General features: G+C 50.0%; 8 protein-coding genes across 8 annotated transcripts; 6 read left to right on the forward strand and 2 right to left on the reverse strand.

Annotated features, from left to right (window-relative positions):
* Positions 1 to 515: 515 nt before the first annotated feature.
* Positions 516 to 1,620, forward strand: N7508_006920 (mitochondrial 37S ribosomal protein uS10m; the record flags this gene model as incomplete). Its single annotated transcript, XM_058464986.1, has 5 exons — positions 516 to 569; positions 623 to 813; positions 873 to 917; positions 982 to 1,406; positions 1,466 to 1,620. The coding sequence occupies 5 exons, from the start codon at positions 516 to 518 to the stop codon at positions 1,618 to 1,620; spliced, it is 870 nt and encodes a 289-aa protein (XP_058318839.1).
* Positions 1,621 to 2,049: 429 nt separating this feature from the next.
* On the forward strand, positions 2,050 to 3,408 carry N7508_006921 (tryptophan--tRNA ligase MSW1; the record flags this gene model as incomplete). Its single annotated transcript, XM_058464987.1, has 5 exons — positions 2,050 to 2,448; positions 2,497 to 2,577; positions 2,628 to 2,743; positions 2,791 to 2,909; positions 2,960 to 3,408. The coding sequence occupies 5 exons, from the start codon at positions 2,050 to 2,052 to the stop codon at positions 3,406 to 3,408; spliced, it is 1,164 nt and encodes a 387-aa protein (XP_058318840.1).
* Positions 3,409 to 3,935: 527 nt separating this feature from the next.
* Positions 3,936 to 5,477, forward strand: N7508_006922 (pepsin-like aspartic protease; the record flags this gene model as incomplete). Its single annotated transcript, XM_058464988.1, has 3 exons — positions 3,936 to 4,115; positions 4,167 to 4,485; positions 4,540 to 5,477. The coding sequence occupies 3 exons, from the start codon at positions 3,936 to 3,938 to the stop codon at positions 5,475 to 5,477; spliced, it is 1,437 nt and encodes a 478-aa protein (XP_058318841.1).
* Positions 5,478 to 6,362: 885 nt separating this feature from the next.
* On the forward strand, positions 6,363 to 6,911 carry N7508_006923 (uncharacterized protein; the record flags this gene model as incomplete). Its single annotated transcript, XM_058464989.1, has 1 exon — positions 6,363 to 6,911. The coding sequence occupies one exon, from the start codon at positions 6,363 to 6,365 to the stop codon at positions 6,909 to 6,911; it is 549 nt and encodes a 182-aa protein (XP_058318842.1).
* Positions 6,912 to 7,357: 446 nt separating this feature from the next.
* Positions 7,358 to 8,471, reverse strand: N7508_006924 (sterol desaturase family protein; the record flags this gene model as incomplete). Its single annotated transcript, XM_058464990.1, has 2 exons — positions 7,358 to 8,141; positions 8,203 to 8,471. The coding sequence occupies 2 exons, from the start codon at positions 8,469 to 8,471 to the stop codon at positions 7,358 to 7,360; spliced, it is 1,053 nt and encodes a 350-aa protein (XP_058318843.1).
* Positions 8,472 to 9,362: 891 nt separating this feature from the next.
* Positions 9,363 to 11,642, forward strand: rcoA (uncharacterized protein; the record flags this gene model as incomplete). Its single annotated transcript, XM_058464991.1, has 8 exons — positions 9,363 to 9,483; positions 9,656 to 9,746; positions 9,806 to 10,131; positions 10,196 to 10,725; positions 10,788 to 11,258; positions 11,307 to 11,439; positions 11,489 to 11,564; positions 11,618 to 11,642. 8 exons carry the CDS (start codon positions 9,363 to 9,365, stop codon positions 11,640 to 11,642), a joined length of 1,773 nt encoding a protein of 590 aa, XP_058318844.1.
* A 1,994-nt stretch (positions 11,643 to 13,636) lies between these two features.
* N7508_006926 (C2H2-type zinc finger protein) lies at positions 13,637 to 15,209 on the forward strand (the record flags this gene model as incomplete). Its single annotated transcript, XM_058464992.1, has 4 exons — positions 13,637 to 14,380; positions 14,440 to 14,493; positions 14,581 to 14,754; positions 14,847 to 15,209. The coding sequence occupies 4 exons, from the start codon at positions 13,637 to 13,639 to the stop codon at positions 15,207 to 15,209; spliced, it is 1,335 nt and encodes a 444-aa protein (XP_058318845.1).
* Positions 15,210 to 16,202: 993 nt separating this feature from the next.
* On the reverse strand, positions 16,203 to 19,018 carry N7508_006927 (NCBP1 family protein; the record flags this gene model as incomplete). The annotated part of the gene is made up of 7 exons (XM_058464993.1): positions 16,203 to 17,053; positions 17,103 to 17,284; positions 17,335 to 18,230; positions 18,283 to 18,550; positions 18,605 to 18,711; positions 18,802 to 18,896; positions 18,958 to 19,018. The coding sequence occupies 7 exons, from the start codon at positions 19,016 to 19,018 to the stop codon at positions 16,203 to 16,205; spliced, it is 2,460 nt and encodes an 819-aa protein (XP_058318846.1).
* Positions 19,019 to 19,045: the final 27 nt, after the last annotated feature.

Below are 19,045 nucleotides of genomic sequence, written 5' to 3' on the forward strand. Positions count from 1 at the left end.
CGAGCATTTCCACTTTGAGTGGGCCAGGTGAAGCTGGGTGCTAGGAGATACAGTGTGGGCTATCTATCTATTGAGGTGCTATAGTAGTATCTTATGATATTGTCTTGGGCGACAGGCTCATTGATGAGAGTAGCACCGTTAGATACACAATATCAAAAATGATACAGAATCCACTAGCCTATTAAAGTCCCAAAATATAATATAGTAGGCGGTTTCGTAAGACTCGCCGTGTTGCAAGGTTAGACATAGGAGATATATATACCGCTCAACGAAGTGCGTAGTGCGTAGCTGAGCATGTTTTTCTTTTCAGCATAGATGAAAACCAGAAATTGGTCTCTATATTCCATGCACCTAGCATGAGTTTAATTCCAATAACCTAACAGAGAAATACTGCATGAAGCTTGAGGAAGAAAGTCCATACTGTAGTTTCTATAGCCATCTTCACCGCCTTGGGATGCACTCCCGAAAAAACCCATCGCCGACAACAACGGATCCTCCTCAATGTACGATTAACTATGTTCTCATATCAAGCGTCGCGCTCCTTACTTGGAGTGGGCAAGCGCCTCCAGGTATGTTATTGTCTCAATAGATTATCTGTTCTTCTCTGACAACTCCTGGATAGGTGCCCGTGCCATTCCGCTCTCTATCATCTTCAACCCAGACTCCGCCGGAGCAAAAGAAGACACCCGTTGCAGACCAAACACCAACCCCTACACCAGCTGATCCCGTGGAAGCCTCACCCAAACAAGCCACCCCTGCGGCCCCCTTTAACGCAGCCCCTGCCGCTACTACACCTGCGGTTGACACTGCGACGTAAGATACCATGCAAGTCTGGATGACTTGGCTTCTTGACTGACGAAGAGAAACTACAGATCAACCACAGATATCAAATCATCCGAACCACGGGTCAAGGAATGGTGAGTCTCGGAAATGGATGGCGCGAATCCAATTGGTAAAGACCATAGCTCACAATATCGCTAGGGCTGAACGGTTAGGAGCATTCGGCGAAGAAAACCGACTGCCACGAAGTGTGCAAGCGATATACCTACGGCCACTCCGGAGGAAGGCAGAGCATGGTCTTCCCGTCTGCGATCTTCAATTGCGATCCTACAGTGTCCGCAACGTCGAGTTCTTCGCAGACTTCGCTATCCGTGCCGCTTACTACCTCAACCTCCCCGTATCCGGACCTGTGCCTCTTCCTCGCATCACTGAACGCTGGACTGTACCCCGAAGCAACTTCGTGCACAAGAAGAGCCAGGAGAACTTTGAAAGAATCACCCTTCGCCGACTGATCCAGATCAAGGATGGAAACCCGCAAGCCGTGCAAGCGTGGCTTGCTTTCCTCCGCAAGCACGCGTTCTACGGTGTCGGTATGAAGGCAAACGTATGGGAGACCGAGAGTCTTGGTATGTCACACTTATTGTATTTTTTCAATGATCGCGATGCTGATAATAAACTCCACCAGATGCTGCCAAGGACATGGACACCTCTCTCTCCGAAGTCGAAGAGTCTCTTCGTCCTCACCTCGCACAATTCGGTCAGCGGAAGGACAACTCCGCCCCGGGCACAATATTCGACACACTGAACAGCGAGCGGTTCACAGAGCGCAAGAACGTATAGATGGCAGGGTTATTTACCGCTCAATTCGTATACCCGTGAACATCTAGACCTGATGTTTTTTTGCTGCATGCTCTGTGTCTTCATCTGATTCGAAAGCTCTGACATGGGCCACATGTATTTTATTGTCTTACTATCCTATTCCACCCCAAATGCATAATGGGAGTCTACATATCCCGAAGACCTCAAAGCCCATAAACTTGTCCATATGAGATCTAGCCTTATTCAAGTTGGACCAACAACATGAATGATCCATGCGAGATATTGAACCGTAGAGAATTAAGTCGCAGCTGGCAGTCTAAGTGTGAACAAAGCACTGTATGATATCGATCACGTGACCAATCGTGTTTTTCTAGGACCGTCGGGGGCCACTGAATTGTGATATATTGCACTTGGAACTTCCAATTCACATATATTGACAATAATCTGAAGATGCGTGTCAATACCATCCGCTATGGATGTACCTCGTCTAGGTCCCTATGTGGGAAACATACTCATGTCCCAAGCGGGCTCTCCGTTCTCCCTAGGAGATGCCACCGATGGAACAGCTCAAGCACCAAATCACCAGCCAAAGAGTCCGTTATATTTTCTGGAATCCAGCCAACTGGAGTTCCACATCTCGGCAACTACCTAGGAGCCCTTAACGAATGGGTGAAGCTGCAGCAAAACGCAACTGAAGGAACCAAGCTATTCTTCTCTATTGTTGACCTCCATGCGTTGACGGTGCCACAAGACGCAGCGCAATTGAAGAAATGGAGAAGAGAAGCATTTGCAACATTGCTTGCTGTGGGGCTGGACCCTAAGCGCTCTACGATATTCTACCAGTCTGCTGTACGTTGTCAGGAGCAAGCCGATCAAAAGTTATATTGACCCTAATAGGTACCAGCTCACGCAGAGTTGATGTGGATCCTAAGCACAGTGGCTTCCATGGGATATTTGTCGCGTATGACACAGTGGAAGGTAATTTAGTATGCTTTTATATACTCTGGCCTTTGACTGACATTTCCCAGACCAAACTACAGCTGCCAGAAGATGCCACGCTTGATGACCAGACAGCACGAGCACAGCTGCGACTTGGACTTTTCTCGTATCCAGTGCTTCAGGCTGCCGATATCCTTGTACACAGGTAGGTTATTTATTTGTCTTTGTCCGTTCTATGCTGATGAGCACCAGAGCGACTCACGTCCCTGTTGGTGAAGACCAGAGACAGCATCTGGAATTCTCCAGATACACCGCCAACAGTTTCAACCACCTTTATGGCTCTATATTTCCTATCCCAGAGGCACTGATATGTAAGAAAATGATCGTTGCGCAAGTATGAACATGCAGCTAATTAAAGCAGCCCCTGCCAAGCGGGTAATGTCCCTTAAGGAACCAACGTCCAAGATGTCCAAATCGCACGCTGATGAGCGATCCCGAATCATTCTCACCGATTCTCCAGATGTCATCCGCAGAAAGATCAAGGTTGCCCTGACAGATTCGGCATCGACGATCACGTACGACCCGGCCCGTCGGCCCGGAGTATCCAACTTGATTGAAATCCTCAGCCATTTTGAGGGTGTATCATGCGAAAACATTGCTGCTGAATACCACAGCGCTAGTCTCCGATCGCTCAAGGAACACGTTGGCGACCGCATTGCCTTCCATCTACAGGATATCCGAGAGCGATACCTTGGGCTTATGGATGACAAAACCGGCTACCTGGAATCAGTTGCAGAGGATGGAGCGCAAGCCGCGCGTGCCAACACCCAGGTGACCATGGGGCAAATCCGGGAAGCGATGGGCCTGTAAACGGACATAACATATACATGTAAAATAGTGTAGAACAAGAACAAGCATAGAACTTCGCTGCCTTCGGAGTAGTTGTGCCGATATAAAGTGGCGTAGCTAAGCCCAAACGAGGCTGGGGCAGAGTGGAGCGTCATCCATCCGCGTCATCCTTTGTACTCCCCCCCCACTCGACTTTTTTTTTTCTTGTTCTTTGATCTGGATTTTGAGAGATAGTGTGGTCAAAGTAGTGAGAGAGGTTTTTCAGAGAGGGACAGTAATTGGCATATATTGTATAGTTCACGATATAGTGCATGTTCAATGCCCGATCTACTTCGGATCTCGCGGCTACAAGGTCACATCGTAGACTAGTGACGACAACACCTTACCTGTTATAGGAAAATTGAACGTACAGGATCTTGCAAATGTGTACTGGTCCACTGGATCCCGACACAGCCGACTCTAATATCATTTCATTCCTTTCCTTTCCTTCCTCAAATTTCCACATCTGATCTTCACACTTTCAGATATCTCACATTCTTTGATCGACAATGAGACACTCGTGGATCTTATTGGCCAGCCTTGTGCCAGCATGGGGATTGACTCTGCACCAGCGCGACAATCCCGCTGTGGTGCAAATGGACATTCAGCGCAAAGATGTCGCGGATCCAGTTACTAGAGATCGGATCCGAAAGCGTTCTTCAACTGTCACTCAATCTTTAGACAATGAGGTACGATATGTGTGAATATCTCATTATCTCACCGCTAATATTTTTGCTTAGGAAACGTTGTACTATTGCAATATCACTCTGGGTACTCCCGAACAAAGCCTACGCCTCGTCATCGACACCGGAAGTAGTGATCTATGGACTAATACGCCAAATTCGACTCTCTGCGAATCATCCTCCGATCCCTGCGAAGATTCGGGCACTTACGACTCAAGTTCATCTTCTTCATATTCCTTCGTGTCGTCAGACTTCAATATTAGCTATGCCGATGGGTCCGGAGCCGCCGGTGACTATGTAACCGATACCCTCACTATCGGAGGAACCACCATCAAGGACTTCCAGTTTGGTATTGGTTTTACCTCTGGATCTACAGGTGAGGGATATTCTGTCTGTATCCGGTAGTCTCATGGCTGATAAATTTGTTCAGAGGGTGTACTAGGTATTGGATATACTTCAAATGAAGTGCAGGTTGGCACCGGTGCTTCGTCTTATGCCAACCTCCCCAAGGCAATGGTCCAGCATGATGTAATCAAATCCAATGCATACAGTCTCTGGCTGAATGATCTGGATGCGAGCACAGGCTCCATCCTGTTTGGCGGAGTTAACACTGCGAAATTCCACGGCACGCTGCAGACCCTGCCCATTCAGAAGGTCGGTGGGCAGTACTCTGAATTCATTATTGCCCTCACTGGACTTGGTCTCCAGAACTCGTCTGGTCACCGCGCCTACTCATCGAGTGCACTCCCTGCAGGGGTGCTCTTGGATTCAGGAAGTTCCCTCACATATCTACCCGACGCCCTCGCTGAGGATATATACGAGGACTTGGATGTTACTTACGAGTCCTCCAGTGGAATTGGCTACATTGAATGTAGTATGGCCTCAAAGGACGTCAATATTTCTTATACATTTTCGTCCCCAACGATTACCGTGGGACTCGACGAGCTGATTATCGATGTGGGTGACATCTACTTCCGCAACCGCCAGCGAGCATGTGTCTTCGGCATTGTTCCTGCAGGGGGAAGTACCTCGGTTTTGGGAGATACTTTCCTGCGCAGTGCCTACGTGGTATACGACTTGGCCAACAACGAGATTTCTCTTGCCAACACCAACTTCAACTCCACCGAGAACAACGTCATGGAAATTGGCACTGGCACCGATTCGGTTCCTAGTGCTACTGCAGTTGCAAATGCAGTAACCACTGCGCCTGTCGGTGGTTCTGGCGCTCGCATTGGGGGTCCAGATGGAGGATCAGGTATCTTCACCACGATCTCTGAGACTGGCAACTGGGCTGTTCCCAAGGCAACCGCTATGCCTAAGCATCTGGCATTTGGAATTGTCGGTGCTGGCGCTCTGCTGGCCCTGTAGAACGGCCAGTTTATGGATTCGTCTCTTTAGATGATAGACTTCTTTTGCATTTTGTGGTGCGTTTTGGAGTTCGACTGGCTATACCTGGATTTATTTCTTGTTTATCTCATTAGTATATGTTATTCAATGAAGAACGTATATAATTTAGAGTATCTGATTTAAAGAACACCTGAGCATGTAGTGCTGTAGACAATTGATGTGAAGCCGTATACTTCGGGTGATCCGCGTCGCGTCTCTTGGCACAAAAGTTGATTTGACACCCGTGGCCAGCTTGATCTATTCCCAATTTTCCAAATGCCTCGGATACCGTTTTCTGTGATACTAAAAGCTCATCAAGAGAACAGGTTGCTTCCTCTACTTCTCAAAGAATGTCGTACCATCGATTCTGCCCGCAATGAGCTTCGCTGGCTACGCGAACGGGCACTTCGCGATAGCCAGTCGCTTTCAAGATCCAACACCGGATGGAGGGCTCGGTTAAGATCCATGTGTCAATTGAGATCAAGAGGATATCCTCTGCAATATATCCTAGGCGACCAACCCTTTGGTAACTTAGAAATTCTCTGCAAAAAGGGCGTTTTGATCCCCAGGTATGTCTACCACATCCCAGACCGCGATACTTCTCCTAACTTCCCCAGGCCAGAGACTGAATCATATACATACCAAGCAGCCAGATTAATTTGTCAGATAGCCCTGGATTCAAAGCAAAAATCCAGATCTGGCAGCAACTCCAGAGCCCTGCGCGTTATCGACCTTTGCACAGGGACAGGGTGCATCTCTCTTCTGCTACACGCATTACTTGCACCTCATTTCCAGAAACTGTCAATTACAGGGGTAGACATCAGCCCCATAGCATTTAGTCTGGCACAGAAGAACCTCGAGCATAACATGCGACTGGGGCAATTGACATCGCGCGCATCGACGGATATCCATTTCCACCGCGGCAATGTCCTGGGAAATGGCAGTGATGGTTCAACACCATCTATTGACTCAATCCTCCAACCATATTATTCGGAAGCAGATTCTTCGCCCGCAGACCAAACCAACGGCTGTGATCTCTTGATATCAAACCCACCTTACATATCTCCACATGAATTCGGCAACGGAACTACTGCACGCAGTGTACGGCTCTTTGAGCCCAAGCTAGCACTTGTTCCTCCATCCTTGGTGACCGGGGAAGAAAGTGACAGGCCGGAGGATATTTTCTATTACCATATTCTTGCTTTGTCGTTTAAGCTGAGGGCTAAAGTTACCGTCTTAGAGTGTGGAGACATGGGCCAAGCTAAGCGAATTGTTTCTCTTCATGATACACTTGCCTCTAGGGAGTTGGGTCAATTCAGGGCAGAGATCTGGCCAAGTAGTGAGCGTGACCTGACTGAGAATGGGTTCCACGCGACTGATGGTTCGCGGGCTGTGATTATTCGGAGACTGTCCTAGGGTTCTATAGTATTATAATATATTCCAAAGACAACGTCGACGTATTTGGTTGCATGTCTTGTTTCATAGTTCACATATAGTACACATTGACAGCGTGCAAGGCCACATGAATTCGCCACACGGAAGAAATCACAATCAAGCTCTTAACAGAATGCATTCTGACCGCCATGATGGTAATGTAAAAAGTTATGTACAGAATGGGCAAGACCGCCAGCAGACCAAGGTGCTGACGACCACTTTTGAGTATTAAAACAGATAGGGGTGCAGGGGTAATTAATGTACTTGAATCATCAAGGGCAAGGAATAATACCAGGGATCTAGAGATCCAGAAGAAGATCCAACATAGTCAAACAACCAGTCTGTCTATTGGTGAACCAATGCAGCTTAGGACCAGTAAGCATTTGCAAGACCTGAAAGTCGAGAAGAAGGAAAATTGTTTCGTCATTTCAGAGGTTCTTCTTCTTGTCGGACGAGTAACTGCGATCGTCTTCTCCCTCAACGTCCTTGAGAATAGTCTCCATCTCCTTGGCCTGACGCTGCCACTCCTTGTCGCCCATCTTGGTCTCGCGACGAAAGAGCTCCTCGTTGGGCTTGCGGTAGCTGCCACCAAGACGGTCCCAGAAAGTAGTGAACTGGCCGTAGTTGTAGTTGAAGTACAGGTGGTGCATGGTGTGGCAGGCAGCACCGTTCACAATGGGGCTGTTGGCAACGTACTCGCCGTCATGAATGAAGACAGTCCACAGGTTGATGAATCCGAACAGAAAGACGTAGGCCATCTTCTGCAGGGGGAAGAGGAAGGGGAAGACGTGGTAAGGCACACTCTGGGACCAGCCGTCGAGCGGATGGAAAGCATGAGAGGCGTAGGGACTGGGCATGATCCACTTGTGGTGAGGCTTGTGCAGGGTCTTGTATACACGGGGGTGGTGCAGACCGCGGTGAATCCAGTAGATAAAGAAATCGGTGAAGCAGATGAAGAAGGGGAATTGGATGAGACTGTAGAATGGGAAGGGCTCTTCAGCGACGGTATCGTAGAGTTTGGCGTATCCGCGGACCTCAAGAACGAAGAATGGGGCAGTCAACAGAGCCATTGGGGGCATGGCACCCATGGCCTGCTTGATTTCCAATCCAATCTGGTTCTTGAGAAATTTGGGGTGGTTGTAGGTTGTCTTGTCCCAGATGAAAATGTATGATAGCGAGGCGACCACGAAGTAGACCAAAAGACCAAAAATCCTGTTTCAATTGGGTTAGCTGAGTCGCGAAAAGGTGGCGATTGAGAGAATCTGGCGCATACCAGGTAATGAGGAAGAAGCTGGTGAATTGGCGGTACATGTTGTTTCTCGGCCAAGCACTCAAGTAAGCGTACTTGGAGGGTTCCAAGTAGATCATCTGTGTCGCCTGTTCATACACAAAAGGTTCCGCGGCGCCAAAGAGGGCCAGAGAACTGTTGGCTGCATTGACGAACGCCGGGAAAGAAACGGACGAAGAAAGCGACGCGGGGAGTAGCGAGGAATAGAGGCGATCACCAATGAAGGTGTCCCATAATTCGAGAATAATATCCATGGTGACTTCACGGATGGGGAGAGTGAATTGGTGAAAGGGATGTACTTGGAACAGAAAAAGGAGAGACGGCGAATAATAAATGGCTCCGGCCAGTCACACCAGCGCGGAACCACCACAGCCGTAGTTAATCAGCCAGGGGTATACTCTTCAGGGCTGTATAGTTTTGGAGTACGGAGTAGATGGCCTGACTTTTTCAAGGATGACAATTGGCTATATTTCTTTTTCTCTAATCTCTCACATCATGCCACACCTGTTCAATTCTTATAGATTGCCACTAGATGTGCCTGAGTGCCTGAGTGCCTTGGTGCCTGACACAACTTGTTGTAGCCTGATATTCCAGGCATGAGGACTGCAGCCCCAAGTACCCGGAAGTATCTCTGGGCGGTGAGACTGCCGATGGATACCTGGAAGTACTTTGGGCCGTACTCAGAGGTACCTCCACTGCCCGCACTGGCGTAGATCCAAGTATCCATCTGATATACATGTAGTTAATTGCCAACTTGTTGGTCATGGAAATTTTATTTAATCATATATTGGCAAGTATATTCAAACTCAAATACTATATATCAATATCTCAAAAGAATTGAATTCCGAACACCAAGCGTTGATCAATTGATCATTTGCAAACGGAGTTGGCGCTTCTCGCTTCTGGCGTTAACCGCTTGCCGCCTCCAACCTTCCCGCAACTGTCACCAGCCTCTTCCCCCTCTTACCGCTACCACCTCAATTTCTCACCTCCATCATTTCAGATACTATCGCTGTGGCTAGCTGCGCGGTGATTTCCACCAAGCAGCATTGAAGCCTCAGTGATCGATTTGGATCTCATCCCTGTCGGCACTTGAAGCTCCCGTCTAAATATCTTGTCTCTACTATAATCGATCCCCTAGCGCAATGTACAACACTCATCGCGGGATGGTGCCCGCTCCCAACTCCCGTCTGACGGAGTTGCTGGATCAGCTGCGTCAGGAGTTTGAGAGCCAGTCGCGCAGCACCGGCGAATTCGAGCATCAGTGTATGTCCCTTCCTATGCGTTTCTAAAACGGTTATTCTTTGGTACTCTCCGGGCCTCGTGCGCCTGGGAGCATCTAATGTCCAACCACTTCGTTTAAACAGCTGCCAGCTATCTTTCGATGACTGCCGCGCCATGGGTTGCAACATTCGCTGAAATGTTATCTAACTGACAGATCACGCAGTGACCGGACAGCTCCAAGAAATGGAGATGATCCGTCAAAAGGTTTTCCAGTTGGAACAAGCCCAGGTCAAGATCAAGCAGGAGTTCGTTTCCTCCCCCTAGCTATTCATATCTTCCATCGCTGACTCCCAGTTTGCTGTAGCTACGAAACCGAAATCCGAATGTTGCGACACGAACTCGAGTCGCGCGGCGTCCAAACTATTCCCTCCCACATCGGCGGTCCTGCCGCAGCCCATACAGCTCCTACCCAGGCTCCCCCGCCTGCATTGGGTCACGGCCCTAGCAATCTGTTTGGCGGTATCATGACCAACCCACCAGGTAGTGGCCCCGGTCTTGCCCCTCCCCCTCCCCAGGATCAGCAGCCTCCCCAGCATGCCCTTCAACAACCTGCTTCGGCTGCCCAGCCCGGTGCGCCGCAACCCCCGCAGAGTTCCTTTGGAGGATATCAAGCTGGCGCTGCTGTGAACGGTATGTCGTTAGAGGTAAAGGGATTCCTGTCAGGTCGCTAATCTGCTGTATGTTTTCTTTCCAGGCTATGGACCTCCTCCCCCGACCGCATCGCCAGGACCTGGTAAGGGCCGTGGACGTGTGCCCCCAGGCCCGGCCACCCCCCAGCAACAGCACATTGCCTACCCGGATCCCCGTGCTTCGCCTCAGATCCCTCGCCCAACTCCCCCTAACCAGACCTCTCTCCCCCGTGAGCGCCCGGGAAACATGCTGGCCAATTGGAACCCCGATGAACTGCCTGCGTCGCAAAAGCGCGAGGGTCCTGACTGGTACGCTGTTTTCAACCCCGAGGTGCAGCGTGTGCTAGACGTGGAACTGGTTCACCACTTGAACCACGACAGCGTCGTCTGCTGTGTCCGCTTCAGCCGCGACGGCAAATACCTAGCCACCGGTTGCAACCGCTCAGCTCAAATCTTTGATGTGACCACTGGACAGAATGTGGCCACTCTCCAGGATGAGAACGTCGACAAGGACGGCGATCTCTATATTCGCAGTGTTTGCTTCAGCCCTGACGGCAAGTACCTTGCAACTGGTGCCGAAGATAAGCAGATTCGCGTAAGTTTGAATTACTTGACCCCAACATCAATAGAAACCGACTAATTATAATGCGCTTCCAGGTCTGGGATATCAACGCACGCACCATCAAGCACATCTTCTCGGGACACGAGCAGGACATCTACTCCCTAGACTTCGCCGGCAACGGCCGATATATCGCCTCTGGCAGTGGAGACAAGACCGTGCGTCTTTGGGATATCCTCGATGGCAAGCTTGTCTACACTCTCAGCATCGAAGATGGCGTCACAACTGTCGCTATGTCTCCGGATGGTCACTACGTGGCTGCCGGTTCGCTTGACAAGAGCGTGCGTGTGTGGGACACTACGACTGGATACTTGGTGGAGCGTCTGGAGAACCCCGATGGACACAAGGACAGTGTCTACTCGGTTGCCTTCGCGCCCAATGGCCGAGACCTTGTCAGTGGCAGTCTTGACAAGACTATCAAGCTCTGGGAGCTTACTGTCCCGCGGGGCATGCACCCCCACAGCGGCGTCAAGGGCGGCAAGTGCCTGCGCACCTTCGAGGGTCACAAGGTTTGTAGATCTTCCCAATTCCCCTTGACCAAAGCTAATTGAATGTAGGACTTTGTGCTTAGCGTGTGTCTGACTCCCGACGGAGCCTGGGTGATGAGTGGTTCCAAGGATCGCGGTGTCCAGTTCTGGGACCCGGTGACTGGCAACGCCCAGATGATGCTTCAGGGTCACAAGAACTCCGGTGAGTCTACGCCCTGTCTATCTACATACTCAGCTCTAACATTGAATAGTCATCTCGGTTGCGCCCAGCCCCACTGGCAACCTGTTCGCGACTGGCAGTGGAGACATGCGTGCGCGCATCTGGAGGTAAGTTGTTTCTCCGAAGATTGTTTCAGATCATGCTGACTCTGACTCCTTAGATATTCGCCGTACACTGGACGATAGGTTTGATACTAATGCCTTTGGCGCAATGTGACGTTTTGCTTTCGTGTGCCGGGTTTTGGGGCTTTGAATTATTTTATCTCGAATTTGTCTTTTCTTTAGTTGAACGCTGTGTTCAAATCAAAATGCAATATTCATAAATATTTACTATACAGTATACAGTATACAGCAGTATACTGCTGTAGGGAGATAGCCTGTAGCCTGTAGAGAGTAACACGGGACCGGCATTCTAGACCGAGCTGAATTTCAGGAGAATCAACAATCCCAAGAACTTCATCCCTGTCCGTCTGAATTACTAACGAGCCTCGCATGATTTTTGGCTACTGTTACCTGGTCATGTGCAGTGGCAAATTGCTTGGAGACAGTCTACACTAGTTGGCCCGATCAGGAAGCAGTTCGTCAAGACTAGTCGCATCCCTGCAGGAACCATTACTGATAGATACCTCTCGTGTCAGAGCACGGCTGTCACTTTCTCGGATCCTTCCAGTGATGGAGCTAAGGCCACTCGCAGTGATCGACACGAGACAAACCATTTGAGGGAGACTACTGCCCAATGGTGCTTCAACTTCCAGGGGGTGCTTTTCCAACAGCGCACCCACTCCTCCCCCTCAAAGGAGAAACAGATCGCACCCGCTGGATCTCGGTGTGGAGGGAAGCACCCACTGTCAGAAACCAGTGATTGGTGATTGCTCCGAGCCAGATTCAGATCACGAGGGCTCAAAAGAATTTCCGGGGCCTTGGGCGGCTAGCTGGGATATTCGATGGGCTGAGATCTGACACTATTGGCGACTATCGGGATGGCGCATCCTGGTATTCGTAATTACGGCCCACGCTGACCACTGAGCAATGAGGAAATGCTGACTCCGAGATCGACTGGATTTATCTACATGTCGACTGCAGGTCGATCACGGTCCACTTGCGAATTCCGCAATGAGGGCCGGCCCGTCCTCGAGGGGAAAGCACGGTGCCTTGAAGGCGTGTTCCTTTTCTTTTTTGACGTGGAGATTTGGGGACTGACAGGTGTCAATCACTTCAGATTCAGTTACACCAAAGTGCCGAATGAAAAAGGTGAAACGAGCTGAGGTCGTTCGCCAGTCGCGGCTGCGAGTATTCCGGTGCAACTCGACTTCTTACTGAATGGCCACAATACATTACCACTAGTCGAGAGCAATTCCTCGTGGTACAGAGAAGTGATGCGTCCAAAGGCCATGCATCTGGGAAGCCAACCTATGCATGCAACCTGTATGCTCCAGGAACTCCAGTTCGTCCTTGATTTGATTTCTTGATTGTATATTTCTGTGACTATCTCTTTTCCGGTGGAGCTAGGTCGCCTCAATCAACCTAGGATCCCTGGCCCACGGAGATCGTCGAATGAAAGCCCCGGCGTACTGTACAATGCATGTATCTCTGGCCTCGAACTGCGCTCCCCTTTTCCTTCATATTACCAAACGTCATACAGACGATCAGTATGGGACTTGTCGACTCTCTCACCGGCTGACTCTTCCCCCTGTCGCCCCGCCTCTCATTGCATTAGGCCCTGGTATATCTAGATCGAGAGGCGCCACGGTCAATGCGGATGATCATCACTAGTTGTCAATCATTATATCCTTTGGTCTCTTCAGGCCATGACCTGCATATATTTGCTATTTCCTCCCCCTCTCTCTCATCTGTATATATAGATCCAGATCTATACCAGTCAAGACCGATTGCGCTTTGGCCGGCCTGGTTGTCTATTTTTTTCATCCTTGTTCCTCTTGAGCCCCCAAGGCAACTCGCTGCTAGCCAGAACCCAAATATCACCGTCGAGGATCAAGTTGCAGGACACAGTGCTAGTCAAACCAGAGACAAAACCTGTCCATTCTGGCTACTGGTATACATTTAGTATACATTGGTATCTGGCAAGAGAACCGGAGGCCTGGGAGACGGCATCCTGGCCTTTCTGAACACTACCAAGAAGTCCGAGACGAAAAACTGTTGTGAACTCTGTCCCAGCAAAGATGGAGACCGCAGAACCAGTGTCTTACGAGTTCCCCGGCCATGCTGTGGGTGCGTTTGCACACAGGCGCCCGATGGACTCGAACCAGAACCAGAACATCCCCTTCTACTCGCATCCTACAACGGCTTCATACTCGTTGCCTTACCAGGCACCGGCTGGTCTGCCCTACAACTATGGTCATCACGTAGGCCATGCACACTCGAACCCATACCAGCATTACTTCGTTCCCAGTCAGCATCATCCGGTTCAGCATCAACCACTGCGTCTTACGACGGAGCTCCAGCCGTTGCAGTCTCTTCCTCAAATCCGCCCTGCAAAGAACGCCATCAACCAGGCAGCAAAGTCTCCTACAGACCATGATTCTGGGATGCATTGCACGGGCGCTGGCCACAGTTCGCTGGATGGGGCCCATGAGACGAAACCAAGCCCTTCTGACATTGCATTCTCGACAAACGTGGATGTCCTAATGAAGGCAATCCAAGCAAAGCACAGTTCATCGCCACACGAACAATCCCTACCACCACTTCAACACTTGGCGCCTCCTGCATCCCAGGTCTACCCCATGACCACATACCCGGTAGCCTCGCCCACACCACCGCGCTACTACCTGGGCGGCGAAGGACATCTATCTCGCTCTGGAAAGAAGCGCAAGTATACCTGCACGCTGCCGGGCTGTGGCAAGAGCTTTGCCCAGAAGACACACCTGGACATCCACATCAGGGCACACACCGGAGACAAGCCATTTGTGAGTGTTCGTCAGGATCAGCGGATATTGTCAGCAACTAACCAATGTGAACTTTGCAGATCTGCAAGGAGCCCTCGTGCGGCCAACGCTTCTCGCAGCAAGGCAATCTCAAGGTAAGCACCGCCCCTCAGCTGAAAGCTGACGCACCATGCGACCGTGAAACATAAGACAAAGAGACTAACAGGCAGCTAATTTCCCAGACCCATCAGCGGCGACACACAGGCGAAAAGCCCTTCCAGTGTGAAGAATGCGGCAAAAGCTTTGCGCAGCGAGGCAACGTCCGCGCCCACAAGCTCACTCATCAACGAAAAAAGCCATTTAATTGCCTTTTGGATGACTGTAACAAGCAGTTTACCCAGCTAGGCAACTTGAAGGTAAGCAAATTCTTCTTTTCATCTCGCGGTCCAGTGGGCATAGGTGTACATCTTCATTTTACAGGAACCTAACCTAACTTTACTTTTTACAGTCCCATCAAAACAAATTTCACGCGGTGACATTGCGAAACCTCACCCTCCGCTTCTCGCAAATCGGCGAAAATGGGCCTGCGAACCCAGGAGACCGCGAGCTGTGGGAGTACTTTGCAACGTTATACAAGAACAGCAACAAGGGCATCAAGGGTCGAGGCAAAGACCGACGAATCTCCATGACAAGACGCTCTGATGGTTGTGCTTCTATGGATCGAATAGCCTCTGTTGAGTCCGAGGAAGGCGACAGCAAGATAATGCGTCGTGAGAGCTTTGAAGATAACATGTCTGCCTATAACAGCTCCAGCAGTGATGGAGGCGATACTGAGCAGTACTATATGAACCGAAGGGTTCATTACTCTTGATTTTTTTCGCCTCATCCTCTGTTTATATCCTGTCTGGTTTGTATTTTGAGCATCCAACGCCCAACTTCTACCATATTTTTGGCCACCTTGAGCGGGTTTTTGATACCTTCTCTGTATATGCCTTTTGATTCCCCTCCTATTTCTCGTTGATTCCCCCTGTGATCTGGTTTCTATCCCTAATCCTCTACATTCACTCCATTTCTTTATTTCTTTTGGATATGTGAAACGCTGTATACTGGACAGTACCGATACCCACCTCGACACTCTGCGGGTTTCATGTCTTTCTATGTTTCATATGTTCTCTCTCATTTAGGGCTCAAGATGTATATGATTCACGAGGTACAGGGTATAGGTCTTTCATACATGTATTCCATGGCTAGTCTTTGGCTTTGGGATATAGATATACCCAATCTCCTTGCAATTTTTTGAATAAAAGGGGCCTCAGGAAGTAAATTGGCTCTGCTCTATCTTTTTCGATCTATATCTACTTATACATTACCTTAATAATTGGGTATTAGACCCCCCCCCTTGCAGATATTAGTTGTCAGCGTGTAATGACACCAGTTTGTATTTCATTTCTTTTTTTTGTTCTGTGCGACATTTCAGCACGAGGTGCAGTGTCTTTCTTTTCTTTTTTCGGCGAGGCCGCAAGGGATGATGACCCGCTATCAGATTCAATTTGGGTGTGAGATGTCTGAGATGAGGCCGATACATGTAGACTAGATACTGCTTCTTATTATATATAACTGGCTCTATATGTTACGTTGTATGATACCTGGATAGCTTCAAGAGAGATAGATCTTCACAGTTCTGTCGAAGGGCTTGATTAGATCAAAACCCGGCGATAAATGTACAATACAAAGTAGGAGAGGAAGAAAAGACAGAGGAAGAGAACTCTCCAGAGCGTAAATCATTTTAATGAGACAAAAGAGATCAATACGAGAGATCAACATATTCCAGTTGTTACCTGCAGAGGAATGTCATGTACTGACCCTACTGTCCATCAGCATCGGCAATGTCGAGATCTTTATCCGCAGCATTTTCCCGCTCAGGGGCAACAGTTCCAAGAGGAGTAGCATTAGCCAAGGCATCAGTGATGAAGTTCTCCTCGACGGCGGCCTTCCTGCAGAACACGCGGAGCCAGCGACGGCCCCATTGGCGGATGATGGCATCCTCGGGCAGATCACCGCTGCCGTCACCGCGCTCCATCTGCTCGTCGTTGCTTCCAGCAGCGACGGAGACGATAGAGTCCTCGATGAACTTGAATAGGGTCTGCATATCGGCACGCTCACGGACGAGGGTCTCGTCGATGGCGGTCAGCTGGGGCTCGTAGAGACCGGGCTGGGTGCGAGCAGCGACGATCTGGCGCATGCGGTTGGTAACCTTTCCGACGGTGGCGGAGATCATTTCGAAGATGTGAGCCTTGGAGAGGATAGTTCCGGCGGCGACAGACTCGGAGAGGGCCCACTCGAGGACGGAGAGAGGGCTGAGGATTGTGTAGTTCAGCAGCTTGTCGATGATGTTAATGGCGATGCCGGGTTGGTCGGCCCAGTACTCCATGACCGAGGTGATGATCTGGCAGCGGGCACGAGGGGACTCGGTGCCGAGGGCCAGAAGACGGTCTTTACTGCGTTCGATGCATGACAAGACGTGCGAGAGGGACTTGGAGCCGACGAAGCAGAGAGAGGTGACGAATGCGTCTGTTGAGGGAATCTTGGGGTCTTCGACGCCTTGGCTATGGGCTTGCTCTTCGATGGCAGCAATGACAGGCTGGATTTCTTCATCTGTAGCCTTCTTGCGGATCAATTGCATGAGTTCCTGTCCTTCTTTAAAGTATGGAGTCACTGGATGCATGTTAACGACTGCCTCTTCGATTGTTTAGGAGATTCTCACTGTCAGATGCATATTTGAACTCAGGAGTATCCTTCTCTTTGCCCGGCGTGATCAGCTTAGGGTAAGGCTCCGGGAGAGTTCCCTTAATGCGCTGAGCAAAGCTCAACCGAATCTCCTTGTCCAAGGCACCAGTGATGAACGACATTCTTGGGTCGATGGCAGGCAGTTCGAGATCGTCAGCCCTAGAAAGATGTTAGATGATCTGATGAACTTCTACTTCGAGCAAACTTACCACTCGCTCCACTTCCATGTAAAGCCAAAGTTGCTCAGATGGTGAGCGAACCAATCGAGGAAACGGCTGCTCAACTCCAGATCCATGGTCTGCAGGCTGTTATACAAGAATCGGATCGCACGACCCAAACTGGGTGCAATTGCCGCTGGGGCAATTTTGCAGCACTCAGTGAGAAGAGAATGATAATAGACAAGCTTGTGCTCTGCGGCCGGCAGCTGGAATAGCTGCGAGAACACAGCATCCACAGCCACATCCTCTGGTTTCCAGGCACGCTGTTCTTCTGGGATATCCCGCATGCGGTCGAAAGGCGTAGCACGCTTAATGAATGTGTGAGGAGTGAAATAGCAGTCGAGATCGATCAGGAACTTGGCTGTGGCGACACGGTTGAAGTCGAGAAGGTTGATAGTATCGACCAATGAATCTCTGATGAGCGAGGAAGAGATGTCCGAGGTCGAAGGCACGGTGTCGAACTCTTGGTTGGCATACACCGAAAGATAGACCTCCGGGAAGAGAGAGCGTGAGCCGTTTGGTACGGGGTTGGGCACATCAATTTCAGGGAAGGGAATCTTGGTCACCGAGTCGAATGACTTGAGCTCATCGTTCTCGCTATCGCGGATGTCTTTCCAGGGACGAGGAAGACACTTAAGCACCCAGCCCCTGCTTGCCTCTCCTTGGAGCTGAGATTGCATCAAGCTGATAACGCTGGAACCAGCTGCCGACTTGTCCTCCTCGGGGCTAAATGTGTTGACCAAATCAACAAGGGCGTGTGGTGTAGATGCAATAATATCGGTCTTCTCGAGGAGCGCGGAAGCCTGAGCCTCGAAGCCGGTAGCAGGAGAGATCATCACATAAGGAAGAGTGAACTGAATGATCTTCACAAGCTCGAGACCAAGAAGCTAACTAACCGTTAGAAGATAACCATAATCATAGGTTAGCGTTTCAACTTACATCCTCCGAAGAAGCAGTCTGGAGATCGACAGCACGAGCGAACAGCTCCTCCAAGAGCGGGAAGATACCGTCGCCCTCATAGACCGGCTGCAAGATACCCAAGAACCGAACGAGAAGCTTGACCTCGCGCCATGCGCCAGTATTAATGTATTTCTGCAGAGCCTCACCAGCCTTGCTCAAAACCTCCGAACCAAGCTCAGGCTTCAGACTATGGGCGACCAAGACAGTACCGGCGATAAAGGGAGTTTTCATAGGCTGTTCGAGGACACTGTACAGAGCCAATTAGCAAACGCAAAATTAAAATGAATCCACCAACACATACAGATCAAGGGAGATGTTGACAAAGTCGCGGCGAATCTCCTCGTCGTCATAGTTCTCGGAAACGGTCTTTGCGATGCTCTGAATATCATCTTCAACTCTGCGAGCAGCCTAAATCAAAACCCACGGCATTAGCACCAACAATTCAAACTAGTCAAGCGCAATGCGCGCAAGCAATGAGAGGAAAAAAGAGCAGCGTACCGACTCCGCAATGGTCAACAATTGACGCCGGACCTGAACAAACAGCGGCTCTTCATATCTGCGACGCTGGGGACGGCGATCGAAGTCATCGTCATCTATTAATATGGCATGCGGAGTTAGTATATACGAGAAGCATGCTGAAAGCGCGTCCTTCACCTCTGTAGCGGCGCTTGCGCCCACCACGGTAGCCTTGGTTTCGGCGGTCGTTCTCGGCCATTGTGAGCCAATTCAACGATCTGAGAGT

This window comes from Penicillium antarcticum (genome assembly GCF_028974205.1).
Source record: "Penicillium antarcticum strain IBT 31339 chromosome Unknown utg000006l_segment0_segment0, whole genome shotgun sequence".
In the NCBI taxonomy this organism is placed as follows: Eukaryota; Fungi; Ascomycota; class Eurotiomycetes; order Eurotiales; family Aspergillaceae; genus Penicillium; species Penicillium antarcticum.